The sequence below is a fragment of the Bombina bombina genome, chromosome 3 (genome assembly GCF_027579735.1).
Source record: "Bombina bombina isolate aBomBom1 chromosome 3, aBomBom1.pri, whole genome shotgun sequence".
Classification (NCBI taxonomy): Eukaryota; Metazoa; Chordata; class Amphibia; order Anura; family Bombinatoridae; genus Bombina; species Bombina bombina.
In genome coordinates, this window is record NC_069501.1 from 1,196,422,275 (window position 1) to 1,196,449,826 (window position 27,552).

The 27,552-nt window shown below is 36.5% G+C and overlaps 1 protein-coding gene across 2 annotated transcripts in view; it reads left to right on the forward strand.

Moving 5' to 3' along the window:
* NOX4 (NADPH oxidase 4) overlaps positions 1 to 27,552 on the forward strand; it is a 719,402-nt gene that overhangs the window by 83,591 nt on the left and 608,259 nt on the right. For both annotated transcript variants that reach the window (XM_053708631.1, XM_053708630.1), the window contains exon 5: positions 15,257 to 15,354. In XM_053708631.1, coding sequence (XP_053564606.1) covers positions 15,257 to 15,354 — 98 coding nt within the window. The remainder of the gene's footprint in view (positions 1 to 15,256; positions 15,355 to 27,552) is intronic.

Consider the following 27,552-nt stretch of genomic DNA (forward strand, 5'->3'; position numbering starts at 1 on the left):
CTGCAGTATTTAAAATGTGGGTGCACTGAGAATATCTAGCTATGCTTCACATGCACGTGCAGAGAAATCGTTAACACTAAAACAGTGATAACTTTTACTAGAAGCATTTTTGCCAATACATTTATATTACAAATATGTTTCTATTCAAAGATGTAATAAATACATGTGCATTTAAATTTTGACTGGAATGTCCCTTTAAATATGTTAAAGGGACATGAAACCCCAATTTCTTTCATGATTTAGAAAGAGCAGCTTTCTAGTTAACTTCAATTATCTAATTTGCTTCATTCTCTTGATATATTTTGCTGAAAATCATATCTAGATATGCTCAGTAGCTGCTGATTGGTGGTGATAGATGCCTCGTGTGATTGGCTCACCCATGTGCATTGCTATTTCTTCAACAAAATATATCTAAAGAATGAAGCAAAGTAGATAATAGAAGTAAATTGGAATGTTGTTTAAAATTGTATTCTCTATCTAAATCATGAAAGAAAAAATTTAGGTTTCATGTCCTAAAAAGATAGATAATCCCTTTATTGCCCACTCTCCAGTTTTGCATAAAAAACACTGTTATATAAATATAGCTTTTACCTCTGTGATTACCATGTATCTAAGTCTCTGCAGACTACCCCCTTATTTCAGTTATTTTGACAGACTTGTATTTTAGCCAATCAGTGCCCTCTCATAAGTAACTCCACGAGCGTGAGCAAAATGTTATCTATATGGCACACATGAACTAATGCCCTCTCATTGTGAAAAACTGTGAAATGCATTCAGATAAGAGTTGGACTTCGAGGGCTTAGAAATTAGCATATGAGCCTACCTAGGTTTAGCGTTCAACTAAGAATAGAACAAAGCAAATTTGATGATAAAAGTAAATAAAGTAAAGTTGTTTAAAATGACATGCCCTAGCTGAATCATGAAAGTTTAATTTTTACTTGACTGTCCCTTTAAAGTGAAGGTAACGTTTGACATTATGGAAGATAACCTAGCATTTATCTATATGTCACTAATTTAGTGGCTAAGTTTTTTTTCTGCTTACTTCAATATTTTCCAAACAAAATTATATGTCAAAATCCCTACCGCTTATCTCACGACTCCTCCCAAGCACTACTTCCGTATTTTTATCTTACTGACTACTTCAGCTGTCCCGCCTGCTCTGTTTCTGAAATGCGCGTTCACACTACAGTATCTAACTGCGCATGCGCTAATAGCTGAGGCTGCAAACCACTGTGCAGGTCACCGGCAAACACTATTTCAAAAAGGTAACATAGAATTGAATGAATACTCTCTGTATCCAATCACTCCGTAGCAAGCAGATGATGTATGAAAGGATGCTAACTTGGAAGTAACACGCATGCGCAAAATGGGAGCGCACTTTGTCATCAGCAAGCAGTAAAGTACTTAAAGAGAGCATGCGTAGAGGACTAAAGGGGCGGATGACGCGGAGGGATGGCCGCCTAACGGCCGAGATTTCAATTGGAGCATAAAAAAACATGATCGATAGCGAAAAAAAATGTTATATACGGGTTGTATTAGAGGATGGTAAGAAGAGCCATTCTAAAGCCGATAACTTTATTTATAGGTAACAATATTAAAAATGATGAATTAAACTTATATTTATTTTGCATCCCTAATGCTATGCTTGATAGAAGTAGAGGTAACTTTACCGTCCCTTTAAGGTAAAGATGTTGAATTAATATTAGAAGCAACAGAAAGTGCATGTTTGTGCATAACTCATCCCTAGAGACACACAGCCAATTACTGTTTTTTTTTTTTAGAGGGAAGGAATAAAAAGATAGCCTCTTTATTGTGCTGAATAGATTAGTCTTCATTATAGCCTTACAATTCATCTAAGTATCACAGGAAAGACTGTTCCTTTCATCTGATTCCTTTAAAGTATTGTTTTTTTAACCCCTTAAGGACCAATGACAGAATTATTCCATCATGAAACAATTGAGCACACTGAAGCTGTGTCCTTAAGGGGTTAAATAAATACAGTCCTTAACTAAATTAAAAATTATTTTTTTATTTATGTTCATATAAAAATGGTATTTCAAAATGTATTTGATATTTCATGTACTTGAAGTGAGTGGGATTTCAAGCTTGAAGCTATGTAAGGTGGACATGATAATGATGGAGAGGTGCAGGGAGAATAGGTGGGACAGGAGACGCCGTGGAGTTAGAAAAGGAGACAGTAATGATAATAGGGGATAGATGTAAGAAGACCAGTTATTAATCAAAGAGGACGGTTCTTGGATTATTTAAAAATAAGGTAGGAAATATAGTTGGGTTTGAGTTTGTTGGGTCAGTATTGTGAACTGGACTCTAATGCATACGGTGACTTGGTGTAGGAACAACCAGGAGGAAATTGCAGAGAGACAGTGACTTTGTTGAGTAAAGAGGGAGGGATAATGGGAGAAAAGGTCAATACATCGTCAGACGAGAAATTGCCTTTTTGGCCTCACCTGTCTTGCAATCCGTGGGTCTTGCGATATATTCCGAATAAGTATGCTGACCCTCTCTGTTCTAACGAGTGGTTATGTAACACCAATAGGAAATAATAGGGGTGGCAACCTCAGCAAAAGTCGCCCACATCACAACTCAATCTGCAATCTCGTGGGGGGGGGGGTTGCTGTATTTGATGTTTTCTTACACAACATAGACTGTGTATTCACTGAAACAAGAAAAGGTTTCTGTGTAGGAACGCTTCAAAAATTATATATGTAAACGTAGTTTTACTGTACATGGTATAGATGTCGCGCACTGGAAAATATGATATGGATGAAAAGGGGGATCTAAGATAGAGGACGGTGCTTTGAATATTACAAACTCAAGGCAATGTTTCAACATTAAAATACAGGTTACTCCCATGGAACGCCCATGAAACTTCCATGGAACGCCTAAGTATTCATGATGTTTCTGATCTCCATTGTTAGTAAAGACAAAACAAAACCAACATATCCCACAACTCCAATAGGTTTATTATACATGCATTTACAATGTTTAGGCTCAGGAGCAGAAATGCATTACTGGGAGCTAGCTGCTGATTGGTGGCTTTACACAAATGCCTCTTTTCATTTGTTCACCAAATGTTTGTACCATGCTTCTAGCAGTGTATAGCTGCTCTTTCAACAACGGATACCAAGAGAAGGATGCAAATTTGACAATAGAAGTAAATTGGAAAGTTATTTAAAAATCACATGCTATCAAAATCATGAAATAAATAAATTGGGTTTCAATTCCCTTTAAGCATTGACTTAAACCATGAATTTGATAGCTTTGTGCTTGCCATTTATATACATTGATATGTTGAGACCTTAACTTTTTACTGCTCAAGGTCACAGATGCACATATAGCAATTGTGAGTGTCCATGGGCTCATTTGGTAATGCTGGTGTATGGATGTGTATATGTGCAATTGTTATGCTTGCCAATGTTACAAATTTATGCTGTTGTTATGAATATTACCTTTATCTATAAACGTATATTATGTGATAGGAGTAATGTGTGTAATTTGTAATGATGCTCTTTCTTATAACTTGTTAAAGATAATAAAACAAAACCTGAATCCTTTTGGTTGCTATCAGTCTATTAATTATACCGACACCAGATGAATAAACAAAAATTAGCTTTATTAAAAGATTTTGATTTGAAAATAATCAGCATTTAATGGTAACTAAGCAATCAAAATATATACAGTGAAATAAACTATTATCCTTGAATAATCAATTAAAGCAATTACATAAAGAAAACAGAATTAACGCAGAAACTAAACTATAAAGATAATTAAATCATATTTTCAAAATAACACAAAAATTGGCTTATAGTGAAGGTAAACTTTGGTGAATGAAAGCCCGTTTTTTAAAAATACTATTAAAAACAGGGGCACTTTCATTCATCAAAGTTTACATGGTCTCAGGCAATGACTACCCTGGGGGGAAAGCTGTGATTGGAGGAAGCCGGATTAGTCATTGCTGACATGTGAATAGAGGATCTCTATGTGGGTGAAGCTGCTGTAGCAGTGAAAAGAAAAAAAAGGTAATTTTTTTAACAAAATGGCTGCTTTGTAAACTTTGATGAATGAAAGTGCCCCTGTTTTTAATAGTATTTTTAAAAAACGGTCTTTCATTCAGCAAAGTTTACCTTAACTTTAATCATAAGAACTAAATATTTGATTATAAACCCTTTAAGGTAATTGCAGAGAATCAAGTAAATTCATAATCATGACAAACCATCAGATAATAATTTATCACAATTCCTAATTCACCCAGCGTTATTGTCGACTAATAAGACCAGGTGGTAGGAATTATCAAAAGAAAAACACAAAGCTATAAAACAATTAATTAATTTACCTGATTAAATAGACAAATACATTTTAAATACATGTGAGATGTAAATCTTAATGACATTAACATTTAAGGTGACTTCATTTCATACATCACCAAAGGAAATAAATTCCCCCTTTGTAAGCAGGAATCAAGCTGTCAGGTCATAGGTCTGTCCGAGTAGGCTAAACTAGGTCTCAGACCTCTTTAGTTGATTAGCAAATTACCAACTCCATATATGATTTGACCAGTTCCAAAATACAGGAAAAACGCCCCCCTCCCATTGGGATAGACCCTATATATCACCACTCTCTATTCTAGGAGGAATTCTAGGAAGAGTCATTGATTATAATATTTAATCATTAATTAACATAAAATGAATTAGATTAAATATTATTGTTCTGGCAGTAGATGGCTCTCGCATATAGGGTAAAAATTCAAGAAAAAGACTTATTTCCCAACATTTCTAGACTATAATCAAGGTTCTAAATTGCACTTATTTACAGAAATAAGCGACACGCTGGAGCCTAAGCAAGTATACTGAGCAGAACTACCTTGAATAGTGAAAAATATATTGATAGAAAAACTTCTCAGTCAGCAAGACTGAGAAAAACAAAATTTAATATCATAATAGAAGAGCCACGAGTAGGCTTAAAAAACAACAACATTAAGTCTGTTGTGTCATGAAAAATTCATGACACTGTTGCGCATACAGAAACTGTGATGTTTAATATGATATATGTATATTCTCATAACTTGCCAAGACTAATGCCAACTATGTATATTGTAACATACCCATAATAATAAAATGATATAGCTCAGTGTTGTCTTTTATATTTTGTTTCATTTATTCAATATAGACCAAAGAAGATTTCAAGAAGTAAAATTACATACCTGAAAATATAGCCTAAATATTTCAGCTTACCATTTATGTACACTTTCTTATCATTGTATTTGTCCACTCTACACGGTTAATCATCCACTCCAGAAAAGATCATTTAAAGGAACAGTCTAGTCAAAAAAAAAATTGTGATTCAGATAGGGCATGTAATTTTAAACAACTTTCCAATGGACTTTCATCATCAATGTTGCTTTGTTCTCTTGGTATTCTTATTTGAAAGCCAAACCTAGGTAGGCACAAATCCTAGGTAGGCCCATATGTTAATTTCTTAGCAATTGAAGATCGCATCTTATCTGAATGCATTTTTAATGTTTTCACAACTAGAGGGTGTTAGTTCATGTGTGCCATATAGATAACATTGTGCTCACAGCCCTTGGAGTTATCTAGGAGTCAGCACTGATTGGCTAAATGCAATATCTGTCAAAAGATCTGAAATAAGGGGGTAGTCTGCAGAGGCTTAGATACAAGGTAATCACAGAGGTAAAAAGTATATTAATATACCGTATTTTTTGCTCCATAAGACGCACCTAGTTTTTAGAGGAGGAAATCAAGAAAAAAATATTCTGAAATGCCATATAGTGCTCTAGACATACCCACACTCCTGAGTCTACCTACTTTCAACAAAGGATACCAAGAACAGAATGGAGTAAATTTTAGAGTACAAGTAAAATATAAACTTTCTTAAAATTTTATGAATCATTTAAGAAGATGTTGGATTGCATATGCCTTTAATTGCCCATCACTGCTTTAGTGTTTTAAAAGGTTTAGCAACTCCTACATGGTATTATTATTTTAATCTCTATTTGTGTTTTAATAACAGAGTAGTTTAATTTATAATTTTAAAATGAAGAGCAGGGTACATAACTCACCTAAAATTACACAAATACTTTGACCACTGTGCTACTCATTTTTACATAAGAAGACACATACGTTCCATAACTTGTTAACTCTCTCGGTCTTTGCTTTGATGACTGATCCGGTGGCGCAAATTCAGTAGTACTGTGTAATTGTATTGACAGTGTCTGTAATGAAATTACACAGTACTACTGAATCTGCGGCACCAGATCGGTCATCAAAGCAAAGACCGAGAGAGTTAACAAGCTGTTCTGAATCAGATTACTTATCAGCGGTCTAGTCTCAATATTTTATAAATTATCTGCTTGCCATAGCAGAGAACTTATAAAATATTGAAACCGCTGATAAGTAATCAGATTCAACAGGCAGACCCTAAAGGCAGACCTTAAACTTACAAAATGAATGCTCCTTCCACCTACAGCAGACGAGTTCAAGAATTGTTCAACTCAGTGTCACACTCTCCAGTCTCACACAACAATGTGTTGTCTTTGCCCGCGCTATCTCAACTGAGCAATGAGGGCAATTTGTCGCGCTGAGGGCTCCAGGCTAAACAACCCCCATTTGGTGTGCGGGAGTAATTAACAAGTGTGCGGGGTCATTAAAATCAATGCGCGGCCGCGCTCATTAGAGGGAACATTGCTGTGCGGTTTCATTCATTTTTTTTTTTTTTTATCAGTCACATTCACTCCATAAGACGCACAGACATTTCCCCTTACCTTTGAAGGGGAAAAAGTGTGTCTTATGGAGCGAAAACAACGGTAACTCTTGGTTATGCAAAACTGGGGAATGAGTAATAAAGGGATTATCTATCTGTTTAAACAATATCAATTCTGGTATGTACTGTCCCTTTAACTGCTAAACATTTTGACATAATTAACTTGGCTGAAGCTCATTTTCACTATGAGTGTTTAGGTAATAGCTGTTTTAGGTTTGCGTTTTTATTTTAAAACCTGTTAATGCAAGAATCATCATCCTGCTAATGACTGGCCCCAAGATATCCAGGGTAACCTTATAATTTAACAAGACAAATTCTAGAACTTCACATAACTGATTACTTTGATGCAGTGTTTGATTTTCTATTTAAATTACCAATAGGATTAACTGATTTACTCATTAATGCAACACAGTTGGTAAGATTCCATCTCATGTAGAAAGAACACTTACAATTTACTTGTAGGCAGCTAATGGCCTGTATAGATTCAAAGTTAATACAAATATTTTACTAACTAATGGTGCATCCATTGGGAACTGTGCACAAATTAACTTTTTAGTTGAAGGTGGTAATTTATTAAGTGAGAAAGTAATATGTGTGGAATCTGCAATGTGAAACAGATGCATTCCTATTATTTAGCATGATTAGTACTCTTAGACAAATTAAACCAACATTTATTAAATATATGCATGAGTACGTATTTTAGTGTTATAAATATTTTATGTAATTGATGATGTCATTAATGATCTATGTTTATGTGGCTACATCTTACTGGATAATAATTGTCTATGCAGGTATTCTACTTCTTCTAAAAAGAAACAAATAAAAGTGCGAGCGCTAAAGTAAGCTAAAGATATAAATTAAGGAAATATGTCATGAAAGTATATAATTTTCAATTTATTAATGGTATTAAAACATAGAAAAATGACTTAGTAAAATAGGACGTCTCCAATATAGAAACAAAAGTAAAATTGTCTTAAAACCAGTGCATATAATATGCGTGCATAACAAAATTCATACAATGCTTATTAGGTAAAATAGGGGATATAGCAACCACGTCCAGTGTATTATCCAGACCAGCACCTGCGGGGTGCTCACCTCAAAGCAAAGTCAAGTTAAGAGGTTGGACCAATGTAAAACTATCTCATAAGCAAATATGTTACAGTGTCAACCGCAAAGGAGTGAAAGCGGTTACATACTCACAGTGATTCGCTCGTGTGACGACTAATATGCTCCAATTTAGAAGCGTATGCACAGTACCTTACTCCTAAATGGAGTATATTATTTTTATTTCAATTCCACGGTGTAACAGTTTACTACTGGTCCACTCAATGTTTGATGTCAAGCATCATGTATATGTCATAATAATTTTGATGATATTAATTAATATTATTAATAATAATAATAATAATAATAATAATAATAATAATTATGATAACAGAACGACGACACTTCCAAAATGGAAGAAATACCTCAAAATGAGGAAAGCTCCACTCTCCCTAGATAGAACAAAAGGAGCTACTGAAATCCTATTGGCTGTTCAAATCAGCCAATAGGATTTCAGTAGCTCTCATCCTATTGGCTGATTTGAAAATGTCAGCCAATAGGAATGCAAGCTTGCTTGTTAAATCAGTGCAGCATGTGTAGTTCTCTAAGTGTATATGTGCATAGAACAGAATTCATTTTAACCCTGCATCTTACACTTTAACTGCCTTTCCCCCTACAATCTTGTATCTTTGGTATGTGCATAGAACAGAATTCATTTTAACCATGCATCTTACACTTTAAATGCCTTTCCCCCTACAATATTGTATCTTTGGTATGTGCATAGAACAGAATTCATTTTAACCCTGCATCTTACACTTTAAATGCCTTTCCCCCTACAATCTTGTATCTTTGGTATGTGCATAGAACAGAATTAATTTTAACCCTGCATCTTACACTTTAAATGCCTTTCCCCCTGCAATCTTGTATCATTGGTATGTGCATAGAACCAAATTCATTTTAACCCTGCATCTTACACTTTAAATGCCTTTCCCCCTACAATCTTGTATCTTTGATATGTGTTTATTACCTTAAAACTTTTGCTTTCTCTGTCTTCCACTTTGATAAGATAGGTGTCATATGCTTTGTCTGTTTAGGCCTTGTTTGATCTTGCAATAATTTATGACCTTTGCTAATTAGGATCATGTGACTGTTATTACTGAATACCCAAGCTTGTTACATCAAGCTTGCTTGTGAGATCAGTGCAGCATGTGTAGTTCTGTAAGTATGTTAGTTCATAAGTGTAGGGAATACCAATGGAATTAGACAAAGGAGTGGACAACAGAAATAAGTACTTTCAAAACTCCCAAACTAACTGCAAACATTCTACACTTTCTAATGTCTGCATTAACCTTTTCCTCCCTTCTCCTTAAAGTCACAGCTCTTCCTTTCACAAACAGCACACAGACAATTCATATTTCTCCTTCTCTTCTACCTTCCCCCCTCTACAGCACACATGAACTCTATTCCTATCTCACATCCCTCAGCCAGCCATGCTTCATTGATGCTAAACTTAAAGGGACACTCAGGTTTTATTGAATTTTCATGATTCAGATACAGCATGTAATTTTAAACAACTTTCCAATTTACTTCCATTAAAAAAAATGTGCACAGTCTTTTATATTTACACTTTTTTTGAGTCACCAGCTCCTACTGAGCATGTGCAAGAACTCAGACTATACGTATATGCATTTGTGATTGGCTGATTGCTATCACATGGTACAGGGGGAGTGGAAATATACATAACTTTGAAATATGTTAGAAAAGAATCTACTACTCATTTGAAATTCAGAGTAAATGCTATTGTATTGTCTTGTTATCTTGCATTTGTTGATTATGCAAATCTGCTGTGTTTACTGGTCCTTTAAACACTCACATATGACACTTTCTCATCTCTTTTCACTCACCACCTTTCTTTTTCTTGCAGCTGGTGATGTCTCACCTAACCCAGGTCCACCCTTTGCTTCCATCAGCTCACTACACCAAATAACACCTCATATACCTTACCCGTCTACACCTCATTAACTGCACCTCTGTTAGCACACCCCAATTCTCTTGTGCCCTTTGGAATGCATGCTGTGTATGCAATAAGCTTACATCTATTCACAACCTATTTATCTCACGTTCACTTAACCTGTTAGCCCTCACTGAAACTTGGCTTTGATCCTCTAACACAACTGCTGTAACCTCTCTGTCCTATGGCGGCTTGCACTTCAGTCACACCCCCAGGCCAGGAGACAAACAAGGAGGGGGAGTAGGAATTATCCTGTCTTCATACAGTACATTTTCTCTTTTCTAAAGTCCCTTCTCTCATCTTAGGGGACTTCAACATACCCATTGATAATCCTAACATGCCTGCTGCCTCTAAACTTCTATCCCTTACCACCTCTTTTGGCCTGTCCCAGTGGACAACATCTCCAACCCACTGTGAAGGCAACTCCATAGACCTGGTCTTCACTAATCTCTGTGCCGTTTTCAACTTCCTTAACTTCCCCTTTCCTCTCTCTGACCACCATCTACTAACTTTCTCTCTTACTTTACCTGCTACATCTTTGCAAGCCCCCAAGAAACTGCTACCTTACAGGAATTTAAAAGAATTGGATCTCACAGACTTTCCCATGCAACTGAATCCTCTGCTCTCTGACATTTCCTCCCTCTCTTGCCCAAACCTCGTTGCTTTACAGTATAACTTGGCACTAAAATCAACACTTGACAAAGCTGCACCCTCCACTGTTCGTTGTACATCAATCACTCGACGGCAACCGGGGCACACCAAACAGACCAGATATCTTCAGCGATGTTCACGGGCCTGCTGAACGGCAGTGGAGGAAATCACACACCTGTGCTGATTTCCAGCATTATAAATTCATCCTTAAGTCCTACAACTCTGCGCTCAGCCTGGCCAAACAACTCTATTTTTCCTCCCTTGTGTCATCACATGCATCCAACCCCAGAAAGCTGTTCTCAACCTTTAACTCCCTTCTATGTCTGCCTGCACCCCTGGCCACTACCAATCTCACTGCTCAGTTTATTGCTGATCACTTCAAATATAAAATTGACACCATTAGAAAAGAGATCTGCACCTCACACCCTTCAAACACAGCAATCCTACCTACACCTATTAACAAAACTCTATGCTACGTCCCCCCTGTAACAGAGGAAGAAGTCTTTGTACTCCTATCCTTGGCTTATCTCACAACCTGCCCACTTGACCCTATTCCTTCACAACTTCTTCCCTCTCTCTCTGCTTCACTAACCCCTACCCTATCTCATCTCTTTAACCAATCTCTCACCACTAGCACATTTCTGGATACATTCAAGCATGTTTCAATCATACCAATTCTAAAAAAGCCCTCTCTTGACCCCTCCACCCCTTCCAACTATCGACCGGTCTCCTTACTTACCTTTGCTTCAAAATTATTGGACGACTGGTCTACAATCGGCTTACTCAATTTCTCACAACTAACTCCTTACTTGATCCACTACAATCTGGTTTCCGCCCTAAACACTTAACAGAAACTGCTCTTGCTAAAGTAACAAATGACCTGTTATCAGCTAAAGCAAAAGGCCACTACTCCTTACTAATTCTTCTTGACCTATCCACTGACACAGTCGACCATCCTCTCCTCCTCAAAATAATACATTCATTCAGCATCCGAGACACAGCCCTCTCCTGGTTTGCCTCATATCTCTCAAACCGCTCTTTTTCAGTTTCCTTTAACAACATATCTTGCGATCCTATGCCTCTCTCAGTTGGAGTACCGCAAGGCTCTCTCTTGGGTCCCTTGCTTTTCTCTCTCTATACATACTCCCTTGGAAAACTTATAGCCTCCTTTGGATTCCAGTACCACTTATATGCTGCTGATACTCAAATCTATCTTTCCTCTCCTGATATCTCTCCCTCTTTACTCAACCAGATTTCCAACTGCCTCTCTGCAATTTACTCTTGGATGTCTTCACACTACCTCTAACTCAATCTATCCAAAACTGAGCTGCTTCTTATTCCCTCCTCTTCGAGACATCCAACACCTGACATTTCTCTGACAGTTAGAGACTCTATTCTCAACACCTCACCCCAGGTCCGCTGTCTTGGGTTCACACTAGTCTAAGAGCTCACATTCAACCCACATATACAAGCGCTTATCAAATCTTGCTGTTCACACCTACGCAACATTTCCAGAATTCTTCCCTTCCTTACTCAAAAAACGACAAAAATACTTATTCATTCCCTCGTTTTGTCATTGATTATTGCAACCTACTCCTAAATGGCCTTCCAAAACACCACTTCTCCTCCCTCCAATCTGTTATGAATGCTTCTGCTAGACTCATCCACCTAAGTCGCCGATCTACATCAGTGGCTCCGCTCTGCCAGTCTCTACACTGGCTACCCATACACTCCAGAATAAAGTTTAAAGTATTAACCCTAACTTACAAAGCACTAAACAGTATAACTCCCAACTATATTTCCTCTCTTATCGTGAAATATTCCCCATCCCGTCCTCTTCGATCAACCTTTGACCTATGTCTCTCCACTCCTGTTATCTCTACATCCCTTTCCCACCTCCAAGACATTACATGTGCTGCTCCTGTCCTCTGGATCTCTCTACCCCGCTCCATAAGACTGTCTCCAACCTTGTATAGCTTCAGACGCTCCTTGAAAACCCACCTATTCAGAGAGGCGTAACATATCTCCTCCATCCCTCATCTGAATCAAACTCATACATGAACTGCCTGACTCACTACTGCAACTACAACTGATGTAACAAGCTACCCCAACCTTATGTCTCTGCACCCTAAACCTGTAGACTGTTAGCTCTCCGGAGCAGGGCCTTCTTCCTCCTGTACTAGATTTGTTTAGTTTTTTGTTTTGTATTTTTAGCAAAAACATCATTGTATACCCCTATCATTGTACCCAGCGCTATGGAATTTGGCGGCGCTATTCAAATAAATGTTAACAATAATAATGCAAGGTACCCGTTTAAATATGGGGTACCTTGCATTCAAGCTTCATTGTACGGCGGTGACTGTATGAAGAGGATCTTTCACGCTGGATGTCCGCGCTGCCGGCAAAGATGCTCCGCGCCTCCACAGCTCCGTGCCTCCACAGTTCCGCAACGCTGGGATGAAAAAAAAAGATGCCCCCACGATGGATCAAGAGGTCGCCGCCTAGATGAAAACTTCTCGCAGCCTGGATGAAGATGGATGTCCGGACTTCAGGAACCATGAGTAGATTTTATGGGGTTAATGTTATTTTTTTTTTAATTTTTGGGGTGTTTTTTTTATATTAGGGTTTTGATGGGCAGTAAAAGAGCTGAATGTCCTTTTAAGGGCAATGCCCATACAAACTTAGGTTTTTTATTTTAGGGGTTTTACTTTTAGGGGGGCTTTTGTTTAGGTAAAAGCGCTGTTTAACTTAGGACAATGCCTTACAAAAGGCCCGTTTTAAGGGCTATTGGTAGTTTATTGTTAGGTTAGGGGGTATTTTTATTTTGGGGTGGCTTTTTTTGTTTTTATAGGGCTATAAGATTAGGTGTAATTTTTATTATTTTGGTAATTTCATTTTTTATTTTTTGTAATCTAGTGTTTTTAATTTTTTTGTAATTTTAGCTTTTTTTTGTAATGTTAGATTTTATTAATTTTTTTCGTAGTGTTAGGTTAACATTTTAGTTATGAATTTTGTGAAAGATTTTTGTTTTGCAAATCCATAACTACTGGTCTCAGATCGTTCAATGGATCACATCGGTATAGGCTATAATGCAAGCATTTTAGCTGGAATGCACAACCTGTAATACGGTGCTATGGAAAATCCCGCACTCAAACGTCATTTTTTGAGTGCGGAATGGACGTTGCGCTACAGGCTAAAATGCTTGCGGTATAGCTATACCACAGCCACTCGTAATACGGGAGACCTGCCATTCCACGCGCAATGGCCAGTTTTTCACTGGTATAGCCGTACCGCATCATACCGCTAAACTTGTAATCTAGCCGTTTGTTAATTGCTGACATGATACAAGCTCCACTGGCGCTCTGAGCAGCTGCAGTATTTAAAATGCTGGTGCACTGAGAATATCTAGCTATACTTCACATGCACGTGCAGAGAAAAATGTTAACACTAAATTTTTGGCTGGAATGTCCCTTTAATACTAAGGACTTTATTGTCCCATGTAGTATCTTGTGGTCATGTCAATATATTTCAGTGCTGTCCAATTGATCCTTTTTTTCTCATATTTTTCTTTAACTGTTTTTCTTTACAGGAACCATGTACCTATAAAGCAGCTGCCACCATTGAGCTTTGCAGCCACTAAAATAATGAGTGGGTTTGCATAGCACACCCAGCCTCTTGTTAGAACTGTCACTGCACATTAAAACAGCAATTACTGATGTAGTTCTTTTTCTTTCAACTGATGTTTCCTTTTACCTCCCCCATGTTTTTTTATTATTATAGTTCAGCTGATGCAGCTAATAAGCTCTGCACTAGCTGAAACATGTTTTGCGCCATAACGGAGGCTACAGTAGTTACATATTGCTAAATAGAGACCATTCTACCCAGAGCTCATGCTGTAAAATGATTATAGCAGTATGATGGGCTGAATAACCCTGGCTTAACATTTTAGCTTGTTAAGTGCGCAGGAGACAACCACTTCATCATCTTGGGGGGTACTTTCATTGTGCCCCCCCCTGCACATATGTCCGCATCCATGGTAACAAAGTGTTGGATTACAGTTAATTCTTCTATTCTGTATCCCTTTAAATTTTAGCATAAAATATTAATTTACTCAAAAAACTTTGTGTCATGGAAGCCAAAATTAAACTTTCATGATTCAGAGTGTGCACAGATTTAAAAAAAGAACATACAATTAAATAAACAAAACATACTTCTTTAGACAAATTTGTTCTTTGCTTTGTGTATCGTTAATTGAAATTTAGCTCCTTTCCATCAAGGCGTACTGCGGTAGGCTCAGGAACATGCCCATGTCTTGAACACTATGGCCCCTATTCAAGATGATGTGGGCAGGAAACCTGTCCAACCAAGCTTGCTGCCAGTGATGCTCTTACACAATCCTACCCACTGCTTTTGCACAGCCAATTTCATGAGAGCAGGGGCTGTCAATCACCCTGGTCAGATTTTAATCCACCGTTTTTTGAAGTTTTGGGTTTATCCGCAGGTTCATAAATTGAGTCAAGTAAAGCGCTAGTATTTACAACAATGCTTGTAACAATCTTATACCTTTTTTAAATCTCGACATGCACATTTTTGAGCGTAATCTCGACTATTTTAACGTCCATGTCTTTTAAATATATAATGAAGTTTTCCTTTAATTAGGTTGTGAAGTTTAGGATTATAACTGAACTAAAATTACAGAAACTAAAACATTTTTTTTTTTTGCAAAAATCTTTTTTTTCTTTTCTTTTTTAGCTGTACATGTCGCTGCTCATATGCTCAATGCTGTAAACTTTTCCACCAACTACAACACTGATTTTGTGTCAATAAATGTTGCACACTTTAAAAATGAGGTCAGTACTATCTTTTTTCTTATTTTCTTAATTGTCTTGCAAATCTTTTGTTGAAAACCCTTCTATAATAAACTGATTTTGCTTTACATAAATGTTTAACCTTGTTTTCTGGATATATATATTTTAAAACTACATCTAATAAGTTAATTAAATGGACAGAAAAGTGTTAAAATAACATTCATTAGAGCATTTTTCATTTTAAATTAATCACCTTTTTTTTTTTTTTTACTATGTGGCTATGACATTGCTATCTCAAAAATAATTACTGCATTTCCAAGAGTGGGCAATTAATGACTGTCAATAATTTCATGGGATTTGCAGCACACATTGATTGTTTGTAAAAAAAAAATAGGAAAAAGCCAAATTAATTATTGTTTATTGAAGTAGTATTTTTTTTGTATATGTGTATATCTATCTCTCTCTCTCTCTCTGTTGATCTATCTATCTGTGTGTATGTATGTATGTATGTATATGTGTGTGTGTGTGTATGTATATTTATATATCTATGTATGTATATATATATATATATATATATATATATATATATATATATATATATATATAATCCATTATAGAAGAGGACTGCACTCACTGGATTTGGTATATAAAATAAAAATTTTTATTAAGGTGACGTTTCGGGGTACGCAGACCCCTTCCTCAGACCAGGAAGGGGTCTGCGTACCCCGAAACGTCACCTTAATAAATTTTTTTATTTTATATACCAAATCCAGTGAGTGCAGTCCTCTTCTATAATGGATTATTGATATACCTGACTTGGCACCCTGGTTGATGTCCCTATTGCATTGTGAGTGCAGACACACATGGAAGTTATATATATATATATATATATATATATATATATATATATATATCCTGTTGAGTCATTGCTATCCTCCTTTTCCATTTCCTCTGCTGTTATGATTCAGCACTGGTTTGGCTTTCTACTGGATTCCACTTTATCTTCCAGTAGTTGGTTGCCTATGGGTAAGTACCTTTTTTAATTTATAAATCTGGCACTCTTCTAAGCTTATTGAGCTATTCAGTTTGCACATTATTGTACTCTATAGCCTATGGACAATATTTAGTGTATATGTTTATATTTTGGCTCATTTAAGTTTATAAGGCTCTATTCCCCTTTAAATTTTTGGAGCACAATTTTTTTCAGTATTAGTGTACATCGGCTGATTGAGTTTGCGCACGTTAGCTTGTCAGGTTTGCGCATATCAGTTCATTGGATTTGCACATGTTGTCTGATCAGGATAGCGCACATGCAGGTTTTTTCACATGCAGGTATTTTAGTGCACTTTTAGTATATTTAATCACGTTGTTTAATCTTGTATTCTTTTGCTATTTTGAGCGCGCTATTAGGTTATTTAGTGCACCCATGCATTATTTAATTTTGTGCAGCAAGGTTAATTTATATCAACAATAGATTTAAAGAATGCCTATATTCATGTTCCTATTCACAGCAATCATTATAAGTTTGTAAGGTTTACCTTCCTAGACAAACATTTTCAGTTTGTTGCTCTTCCATTTGGTTTGACTACTGTTCCCAGAAATTTTTCAAAAGTTCTGGGTACTCTCTTGTAAGTAATAAGAGCCCAGGGTATTTCAGTGTTTCCTTACCTATCTTGGTACATGCTACATCTTTTCATTTAGCAGTATCTCACACCAACAGGCTTGTGTTGTTTCTTCAGCAGAATGGTTGGAAAATCAATTTTCTAATGCATCCTCTTGTCCACCAGTCCAAAGTCACTTTTCTGGATGTTTAAATAGACTCAGTCCCTGATATTCAAAGCTTCAACAGACCGACGAGAACCTGCCTTTCTGGCCTCATTGGTCTCTGAGTCTGTTGGTCTGTTGATATTTTCTAAAAAAGGGGCAGACCTGCAAAGAGCCGGCAAGTGGTGAGGTGTCTACCATAGGGTATAATGGAGAGCAGTATGACAGCTACAGATTGCCAACATCACCACATGAGGGAGGGGCATATTTGAATTGTTCCTACACCGCGCAGACAGTGCGCTCACTGAAACCAAGCATGTTTTTGTGCCAAAATCCTTCAAATAATTCCTGTGTGACCTTACTTTCCCTAAACCTAAACCACCTGCCTCATACTATAAAGTATCGCCACTGAAAAGGTGGCGAGACAAACATGGCTGACACCCTATTCATACTTCAGAGATTGGAATATATCCTACTACTGGTGATGAATCCCAATTAAAGTACAGGTTACTCCCCCTGGAACGCCCTACTTACTTCCACAGAATGCCTACACCTACGTTAGTCTCTAGCTATACCCTCCTGGAACGTAATGTCTGCAATCTACCTGACTAATAAAGTATACAAAAAAAATAAAAATCTACCCATTATAACTATAGGAGCTATGTCGCTACATTTATATCCAATGTTAAAATAATTTAAATGATACATTTATGCTTGGGTTAATAAAATAAACAATCAAAAATAACTACATTTAAATCAGATACAATACTTAAAATAATATGCATTTTACATGACAATTCATATCCTTTTAACATTGGATATTAATTCAAAATTAAAATAAAATAATAACCCCAAGCACAACCTACACTATTAACCCCTAATCTGCCATAATCTAAAAACCTAACCACTCCCTAATCTGTTAACCTTCCAACAACCACCACAACCCCCCAATGCAATAACCCCCCTAACCTATTAACCTCTACACTGCCAAAAAAAGCCAATGCAAACTACCCCTACACTATTTAACTACCTAACCCCCACTTCTAAACTATAACCCCCTAAATTCCAAAAACGAACAAACACTAAATTTAAAAAAAATAAAAACAACACTACAAAAAAACAGACAAAAAACCCCCACAGTTTTGCCTGTGTAACACTTTAGGGCAATGACCTACAAAAAGCGCTTCTAAGATCTTTTTTTTTTTTTTTAAAGGGGACCTTAGCTTTAGCATAAATGTGTTTTTTTTAATTTATTTCTGGCAGCATTGTTTTTTTGTTTTCTGTAATGTTAGTTTTTTTTGTTTGTAAATGTATTGTTTTTTTGTTGTTGGTAACTTGCTTGGAGGTGGGCGTTTAGGTGCAGTTTATTGTAGGGGTAGTTTGCATTTGGGGGTTAATGATGTGCAGTCACTAGAGGCAGGTGAGGCAGGGCTTCACCTCTCATATGGGCAAAAATATATATTTTTTTATTGCAATTTATTTTTCCCCAGCAGGTCTGCCCACCATTACACAACATGCTGCGCCACCTACTGGATGAAAGTGTTTAAGATCATTGCATGGCCCATAACTGTTTATTTGAGGCAGTCCTATTTGGGCTCACCCAATCCAGTGAGAGGCATTAGTAAGTGGAACTTAGGGTTGGGGCTGGATGTTTAATCATATAAAACAAAACAAAAACGGAAAAAAGCTACTTTCATTTATTTTGTTGCTGTCCTGTGAAGCTGCCAGCTTTGCTAAAGTGAAAAAGAGAGTTCTCTACTTCCCCTCCAAGTGCAGTGGAATGTTCCACTGTCACTTCCTTACAGAGCAGGACGAGATGCAGACTTGCAGTGTTTTAGCCACATTTTATTGAAGTAAATTCTGCAACCTAAGATTTTGCTGAAAGGGATTCTGTTAGTAAAAATTATAATTTAATGAATGTGGTTTAGTGTTTTTTACTCTTTTACAGCAGTTTAAGGATCATTTTTGTATTTTGTTTACTCAAAATTTACACCCACCCACTACCTTAGCAGCTTGCCTCTGTACTTCACACTGATTTATAGTCTCACTTTCTGAACTCTCTGTAGCTCTGCTGTTTTATTACTTAAGAATGCAGTGGTCCCTCCCCCCCCCCTTGTGTGTGTGTCTCTCTCTCTCTCTCTCTCTCTCTCTATCTATCCATCTCTCTCCTTATGTGTCGTTCTCCCCATGGTCTCTTTCTCTCTCTGTCTCTCTTCCTCCCCCTCTGACTCTCTCATCCCTTATGTGTCTCTCTAACCCTCTGTGTGTGAGTGTGTCTCTCTCTCTTTCTCTCTCTCTCTAATCCTCTGTGTGTGATTGTGTCTCTCTCTCTTTCTCTAACCCTCTGTGTGTGATTGTCTCTCTCTCTCTCTTTCTCTAACCCTCTGTGTGTGATTGTGTTTCTCTCTCTTTCTCTCTCTCTAACCCTCTGTGTGTGATTGTGTCTCTCTCTCTTTCTCTCTCTAACCCTCTGTGTGTGATTGTGTCTCTCTCTCTTTATCTCTCTCTCTCTCTAACCCTCTGTGTGTGATTGTGTCTCTCTCTTTCTTTCTCTCTCTCTCTCTCTCTCTTTCTCTCTCTCTCTCTCTCTCTCTCTCTCTCTCTCTCTCTCTAACCCTCTGTGTGTGATTGTGTCTTTCTATCTCTCTCTCTCTCTCTCTAACCCTCTGTGTGTGATTGTGTCTCTCTCTCTCTTTCTCTCTCTCTAACCATCTGTGTGTGATTGTGTCTCTCTCTCTTTCTCTCTCTAACCCTCTGTGTATGATTGTCTCTTTCTCTCTCTTTCTTTCTCTCTAACCCTCTGTGTGTTATTGTGTCTCTCTCTCTTTCTCTCTCTCTCTCTAACCCTCTGTGTGAGAGTGTCTCTTTCTCTCTCTCTCTAACCCTCTATGTATGATTGTGTCTCTCTCTCTAACCCTTTGTGTATGATTGTGTCTCTCTTTCTCTCTCTCTCTAACCCTATGTGTGTGATTGTGTATCTCTTTCTCTCTCTCTAACCCTCTGTGTGTGATTGTGTCTCTCTCTCTTTCTCTCTAACCCTCTGTGTGTGATTGTGTCTCTCTCTCTTTCTCTCTAACCCTCTGTGTGTCTCTCCCCCCGTCTCTCTCTCCCTCTCCCCCCGAGTGCTTTTCTGTGTTTCTGTCTACCTTTTTATTTATTTAATTAATTAATTGGTAGTGAGTGACATCTGATGGTGTGGCTTTATTTAAAGGGGTGGGGTCAAGCGCCCAGTCATCTTTAAATTTCACCAGCCGCCACTGGATCAAGACATTTTTATATTTACTGAATAATGAAAGAATCTATAAGCATAATTTGCAGCATTAAAGTAAAAAGTATGTTTTAAACATATTTTAATGGGCATGGATTTCTAGATCTCATAATCAGAGCAAGCATTTTGTTATCTGGCAAGAGTTTCTGTTACAATGCTTTAGACTAAAATCAGATGTTTACTAAGTTGACAAGTTTTCCAAGACACCATTTAAAGGGACATGAAACCCATATGTTTTCTTTCATGATTTAGAAATAGCATGCAATTTTAAATAACTTTACAATTTACATCTAATATCTAATTTTCTTCATTCTTTTGATATCCTTTGTTGAAAATCATATCTAAATATGCTCAGTAGCTGCTGATTGGTGGCTGCACATAGATACCTCATGTGATTGGCTCACCCATGTGCATTCCTATTTCTTCAACAAAGGATATCTAAAGAATGAAGGCGTATCCTAGCCACTGCCTCACCAGCCTCTGACGTCACTGCACGTCAGTTATAGGGGTGTACGGGTTAAAAGGTTAGGGTTTTTTGGCAGTATAGGGGTTGAGTAATGTAGGGGGTATTTGCAGTGGGCTTTTGGCGGTATAGGGGTTAATAGGTTAGGAAGTTTATTGCGGTGGGCTATTGGCAGTATAGGGGTTAATAGTTTGTTTCTGTGGATTGAAATTCAAGCAATAGTTATGTTTATTCATAATCTACACAGGACAACTGATTATGTTAACAAAGATGGAAGGTTTTATAATTTATTTTCCAATTTACCTTTATTTTCAGTTTTAGGAGGCTTATGAAATGTGTCATTTGATAGTTATTGGCATATTGCTGCTACTGCTGCTGCTGCTGTTTCAATGTTGATGCAATTACAATCAGCCATTTTCATTGTTTATTGCCACACTTTTTGTTAAAAATGGTCCTACACTAAGCATGTGCCAGTCCTCTTTTTCTGATCACACATCACTTATTGAACTCACCAGCTAAAAGGACTTGATAAACTCCAGAGAGCTCTGCTCGACTTAGTACCCCAAAAAGTTTTTGAAATTAACATTTTCACATTTGCAAAACACGTCAACATTACCCACACCCTATTAAATAAAATTAGGAAGACATTTCACCAAATGGATACAAATGCTATTTACTCAATCAATAACATTTTTTTTTAAAAAAAAATCCTTAAAGCAGGAAGGTGAAACGTACGTTGGAGTAAGAGCCAAACAACAGTCGATATGTCACAAATAGTTGTTTACTCTACCGACACTGACTACAGCTGAACACAAGTACACAATAGTGAGCTGTGATTATGAGCACTGAGGTGAATATACAAAACATTTATGGAAGAAGAATATAACAGAAAGAGGATTGATCCAATTATTCAATACCAACCACAAATGTCACAATATTACAATAGTATTTCACTATAGAAGTTGCTGCCTTTTCTTTTTGAGGGCATATTGAAGAAATAAATATATATGAAAAACAAAGCTGATATAAAACTTAAAAGGGACATAAAAGTGCACAAAGAAATAAAGAAATTGTTATAATATGTTACACCATTGTATTATTGCACTGGCCTTGAAAATATCTGTATATTGAACCCCAGCAAAAAAGATTAAAAACATAGTTAAAGTCAGCTCTAGAGCTTAATGCAATACTGGGAGCTATCTGAACACATCTGGTAGGATATGTACATACGCTGAGGCTATGTACATATGCTTTTCAATAAAGGATAACAAGAGAACAAAGTAAATCTGACAATGGAAGTTAATGTAAAATTGTAAATGCTCTATGTGAATCATTAAAGTTTTACTTTTGACTTTAACATGTCTTTAAAATTAGATGCTGCTCCATAATAGATTAGTAGATAAAGGGAATATTTTACACGGGTAAGCCCTTTATCTATTCCTGCAATACAAGGCAACTAGGCTGCCTTAGAGTAGATATAAACCTTCTCTTTATACATGTATCTTTATTACAATTTATTATATTTTGGGGGATTACAGTTATGCATAGGGACATTTCTACTTGAAATCGTAAATTGCAGATCCCAACCCCTTTAAAGGTTTCATAAATCTGTTTATACAGACTCATTATCCGATTACCATCTTTTTGTATAATTACTTTTCAAAAAACAAAAGTATTTTATGCTCAGTAAAAACCTTATGTTTTTTTCTCATCTGTTTTTAAGGAGACATTCTAGTCTATGTCCATTTAATGTCTCTTATGTAGAAGTGATAGAAGAACGCAAAAGATCATACTTACCATCCTTACAATGCAGTAATGCTCCTGGCTAATCCAGAGCCTGTATCATAGTAATTTACAGAAGTTGACATTTGTAGAGGAGTAAAAAGCATTGGAGTGCCTTTGGTGCATACAGAGGAAGACATTGTACGTAAGGTAAGAATGCTCTTTGAAGTTTCTTCCTGTCTCTTATTTATAGGACTTGAAATGTACAAGGGCTAGAATGTTTTCTTTTTAAAGTCATGACTAATGGTTAAAATATGCTAACAATTATAAAATGCTTCTCCTCTGTTTTGCTTTTTTTTTACTGGCATGATGTGTTTTTTGTTGATTGCTATGCAACAGAGGCAAACCAAATTTAAATTTTTAATATTAAAAGATTGTGGACACACAACCATTAGATAAATCATTTAAAGAAAGAAAATAGTTGTAGTATAATAACATATATTATTGTTTTGTAAATCTGTATATACTTTTTGCTAGTAATTTAAATATAATACAATTATTATTGTTATCAGACATGCAAAACTAACACATTTATAAGGGGCAACGAGACGTGGACTCCTTGCTCAGTGTGCTTAGAGGAAGGCCCACAGAAGGCCGAAACAGTCGCTTGGGGTTGCTGTGTTCCTTGTTCAGAGAGGAATTGCCTGGTATTTTGGCGCTGGACTGACCTTAATAGGCGGGATCAGACTGATATACTACAGGAAAGTTATACACTGTGAAAAGCATTACTGGGCTAAAATAAGCTGCACCCAGGTGGTAAATCGCCATAGAACAGGTTAACAATGGTATTGAGCTGGTTGTTTGTTCCTGTGAGTGTGCTTCTCTGTGTGTGTGTGTGTGTTTGTGTGTGTATATGTGTGTATATGTGTGTGTTTGTGTGTGTATATGTGTGTGTTTGTGTGTGTATATGTGTGTATATGTGTGTGTTTGTGTGTGTATATGTGTGTATATGTGTGTGTTTGTGTGTGTTTGTGTGTGTATATGTATCTGTATATATATATATATATATATATATATATATATTTGTATCAGGGGTAAATAATTGGGAGCAAACCTGGGGTTGTTTAACGGAACAATCTAATTCCTTTTTGCACCTGTTGTTGGGTCAAGTTCATCATATTATAAAATTATTCCATTTTGTTTTTCAAACTGGAAGGCATGCTAATATAAATAGAATAGGGCCGATCTATGAAGCAGTGGATGCTGCTTATTCCTCTGCTCCTTAAATCATCCCGATTGGCCGCAAATGTACAGGGGACGGTATTGCACAAGCATTTTACAAGAAATGCTTGTGCAATGATACATTTATCGATTTAGGGCGGACATGATCTGCTATAGCGGATCATGTCCATCCCACAGTTGTTAAATTGGCCCCATAGTCTTACCACTAGGGTTCCGTAGGGGGCGGACAGTCCAAGCAAAGATCCTGCTTGATCTAAGGTGAGAAAAAATCACAATATAAGCACCATCGGCTCTGCTCTCATAACGGCTGTTTTCCTTTGATATTCCCAACAAACGTCTGAAGCAATACAAAAAACAAAAGAAGGCGCCGCCTCCTAGTGCAGTATGATTTCACAGAGTGGGTACAATATAGGTGTGGAGCAAATATACTCACAAACCATGCAGCACCAATGTAATTTTTCTGCTGGAATTGCTTTTTGTATTGTAAGTCTTCCTGACAGATGCAAATAGACATAGATGACTTCGGCTATCAGAGCTCTCAGCTGTGTTCCATTTTGTAAGATTGTTACAGGTAGGATGATCTCTTGAGCAAAAAGAGAAAGAATACACTTTAAAGCACTCACAGGTCACTATAGAGTAATATGGTGTAAAGAAATCAAAAATGAAATCCAAGATTAGAGGAGACACAAACTTGACTATAATTAAAATTTAACTTTTATTGGGGTCTAGAAATAAAATAGGAAAAACTTTAAAAACACACTTAGGCACCGATTGTAGTCTACTTGGCTTGGCGTGACAATGTCACGTAATACCTAGAATTCTTCAACAGAAACTCTTGTGTGCAATTGGTATTGCAATTAATTTACCTGCTTATATTCAGTGGAATAGACATGTATATTCACACTAATAATTAGTATTGATTCTATGCAGGTATGATATATAGAGTATCTTTGATTGAAAGTCTCTAGTGTTGAGAAAATAGTTAGTACGTTCGTGAAAAACCTAAAGTTCAAGTTATATTGTAGGAACATCTACTGGTATTACCACATTTGTCTCAACATGAGGACATAAACTCATGTTGTTAGATACCTTAAAGTTATGTTAATGGAGTGATGGCTGAATATTCAACCTATATCACTTGAGCAGGAGTATTGTACTTAATGATATATTTGTGAATTTGTGTGGCCACAAAAAAACGGTAAATTAATACTTGAGTTGTACATTAAATGGTCTCCATATAGTATATGGATATTCGAGGTGTTATTAATAGACCAATTTCTTGACACATTTAACAGGTAAAAATTCCTTGTGTACTAAAGTTTTACGCTGGGCTGTCTTCACCAATATATTAATATAAAAATATAGTTATTATTACGGTTCAGATTTTAGCCGGTTATAACCTGTATCTGTGTTACCATATACAGTTGAAAGTAAATCTTATATTGGAAATACGTTCTAACTTAATGAGTTCAGCGAAGAACTAAATCTTTCACATGTTCAAATGTCTAGCAGATTCTGAGTATAGTATTTATTTGCTTGCTCAGTTGTATGAGAGGTTAACTGTGTCTCTGGTCACACACACATGCGTATCACAGTCTAAATATTTAACAATGATACAATGTCTCGAATGCACTGTTATGTGGCAATAATTCACCAAACTATTTGTGCATTAGCGTGTGCCGACATCCGCTGCTTTCTGTATGTAATATACTTTTATATATCTCAAATTAAGCAAAACCCCTTTTCGTTAAGTTAGATATATTACCAGCTGTGACCATCTACAAATCATAAAAGGGCAGATTCTGAGTATAGTATTTATTTGCTTGCTCAGTTATATGAGAGGTTAACTGTGTCTCTGTTCCCACACACATGCGTATCATAGTCTGAATATTTAGCAATAATACAATGTCTCGAATGCACTGTTATGTGGCAGTACTTCACAAGACTGTTTGTGCATTAACGTGTGCCGACATCCGCTGCTTGTTGTATGTAATATACTTTTATATACCTCAATTTAAACAAACCACTTCCCGTTAAGTTAGATATACTACCAGCTGTGACCATCTACAAATCATAAAACGGCAGATTCTGAGTATAGTGTTTATTTACTTGCTCAGTTGTATGAGAGGTTAATTGTGTCTTTGTTCACACACACATGCGTGTCACAGTCTAAATATTTAATAATGATACAATGTCTCGAATACACTGTTATGTGGCAGTAATTCACAAGACTGTTTGTGCATTAGCGTGTGCCGATATCCGCTGCTTTATGAATGTAATATACTTATATATACCTCAATTTAGACAAAACCGCTTTCCATTAAGTTAGGTATACTACCAGCTGTGACCATCTACAAATCATAAACGGGCAGATTCTGAGTATAATATTTATTTGCTTACTCAGTTGTATGAGAGGTTAACTGTGTCTCTATTCACACACACATGCGTATCATAGTCTGAATATTTAACAATGATACAATGACTCGAATGCACAGTTGTGTGACAGTAATTCACAAGACTGTGCATTAGCGTGTGCCGACATCTGCTGCTTTTTGTATGTAATATTCTTTTATATACCTCAAATTTGAATAAAAACGCTTTCCGTTAGGTTAGGTATACTAACAGCTGTGACCATTACCTGCCTGAAAGAGTGATATGCTCTCAAGCGTTCTCAAGCACTGGGTTAGTTTAATAAAACGTTATTGCCAGTAACACTTTGCTAGCCAGACATATTTTGTTATTTAAACATTAATAGCCATTAGTAAAGTCTGGATAGATGCAGTGAAAAGACTACAGTAATTGAATCGGTAGCTTAAGGCTTACTAAAAACACAGAAGCTCCTAGGACTCCTCACCATTGCCTTAACGTCCCTGACATGTTTCGCAACGTAACGTGGCTTTTTCAAAGGTGAATGCGCCACACTGTAGTCGGCTATTTAAGGCTGCTTATTGTCACACCCCCAATGGGTGTATCATTGCCATCTGACCTATCGATGTAAAGTATAAACATTCGTCATAGATAGGTTGGTATTAGTGAATTTACGTTGATAAAATTTAACTGTTTCTTAGCCATCAAAGGATTGGGCATGATTATCAGATTGAACTATCATTTTGTTAAGGTTGGAAATAGAGAGTCTGAATTTACTATCATACGATGTCTCTATGAACTTTGTGCGATTGAATACTTTTGCACTTTGATTAGATTTGAATAGTTTTCTGCCTAGATTAATTTTGCTATTGTTGTCAACATGATGCTATATGTTATTTGCTAACTTAGTGAGATTAAATATGATCTTATAATGTACTCTTATAAGTTCTATTGTTTTTATACAATACATAGGATTGTAAATAAACAAAAGGTAAGTATGATTAGACTGAGTTGCTGCTGTCGTAACCGTGTTGGTGAATTTAATAGAATTACAGTGCAACTGTCTGATATGAAAAGAAAACAACGGAATAGCATTGAAACATATGATTAACCCATGTTATGTGTTGTGAGTAACTTAGAAATGTTACCATTATCATATGTGCAGCTGCTCTGATTTAGTGCATTACTGAAAACACTTTATTTATGCCAAAGTTATGATCTCCCTATCAAGTTTGGGATTCATAAGTGAGTGATAAATAAATTAAATCTTAAATTTCAACGTGAATATTGTGTTGGTAGACTTGACTGTTTCTAATATTTGATATTGTGATATTAGTCATTTGAAGTGATAAATGGTGCATACGTTAAGTACATATATGTAGTGTGAGTGAATATATTCTGATTGTGTGTCTGA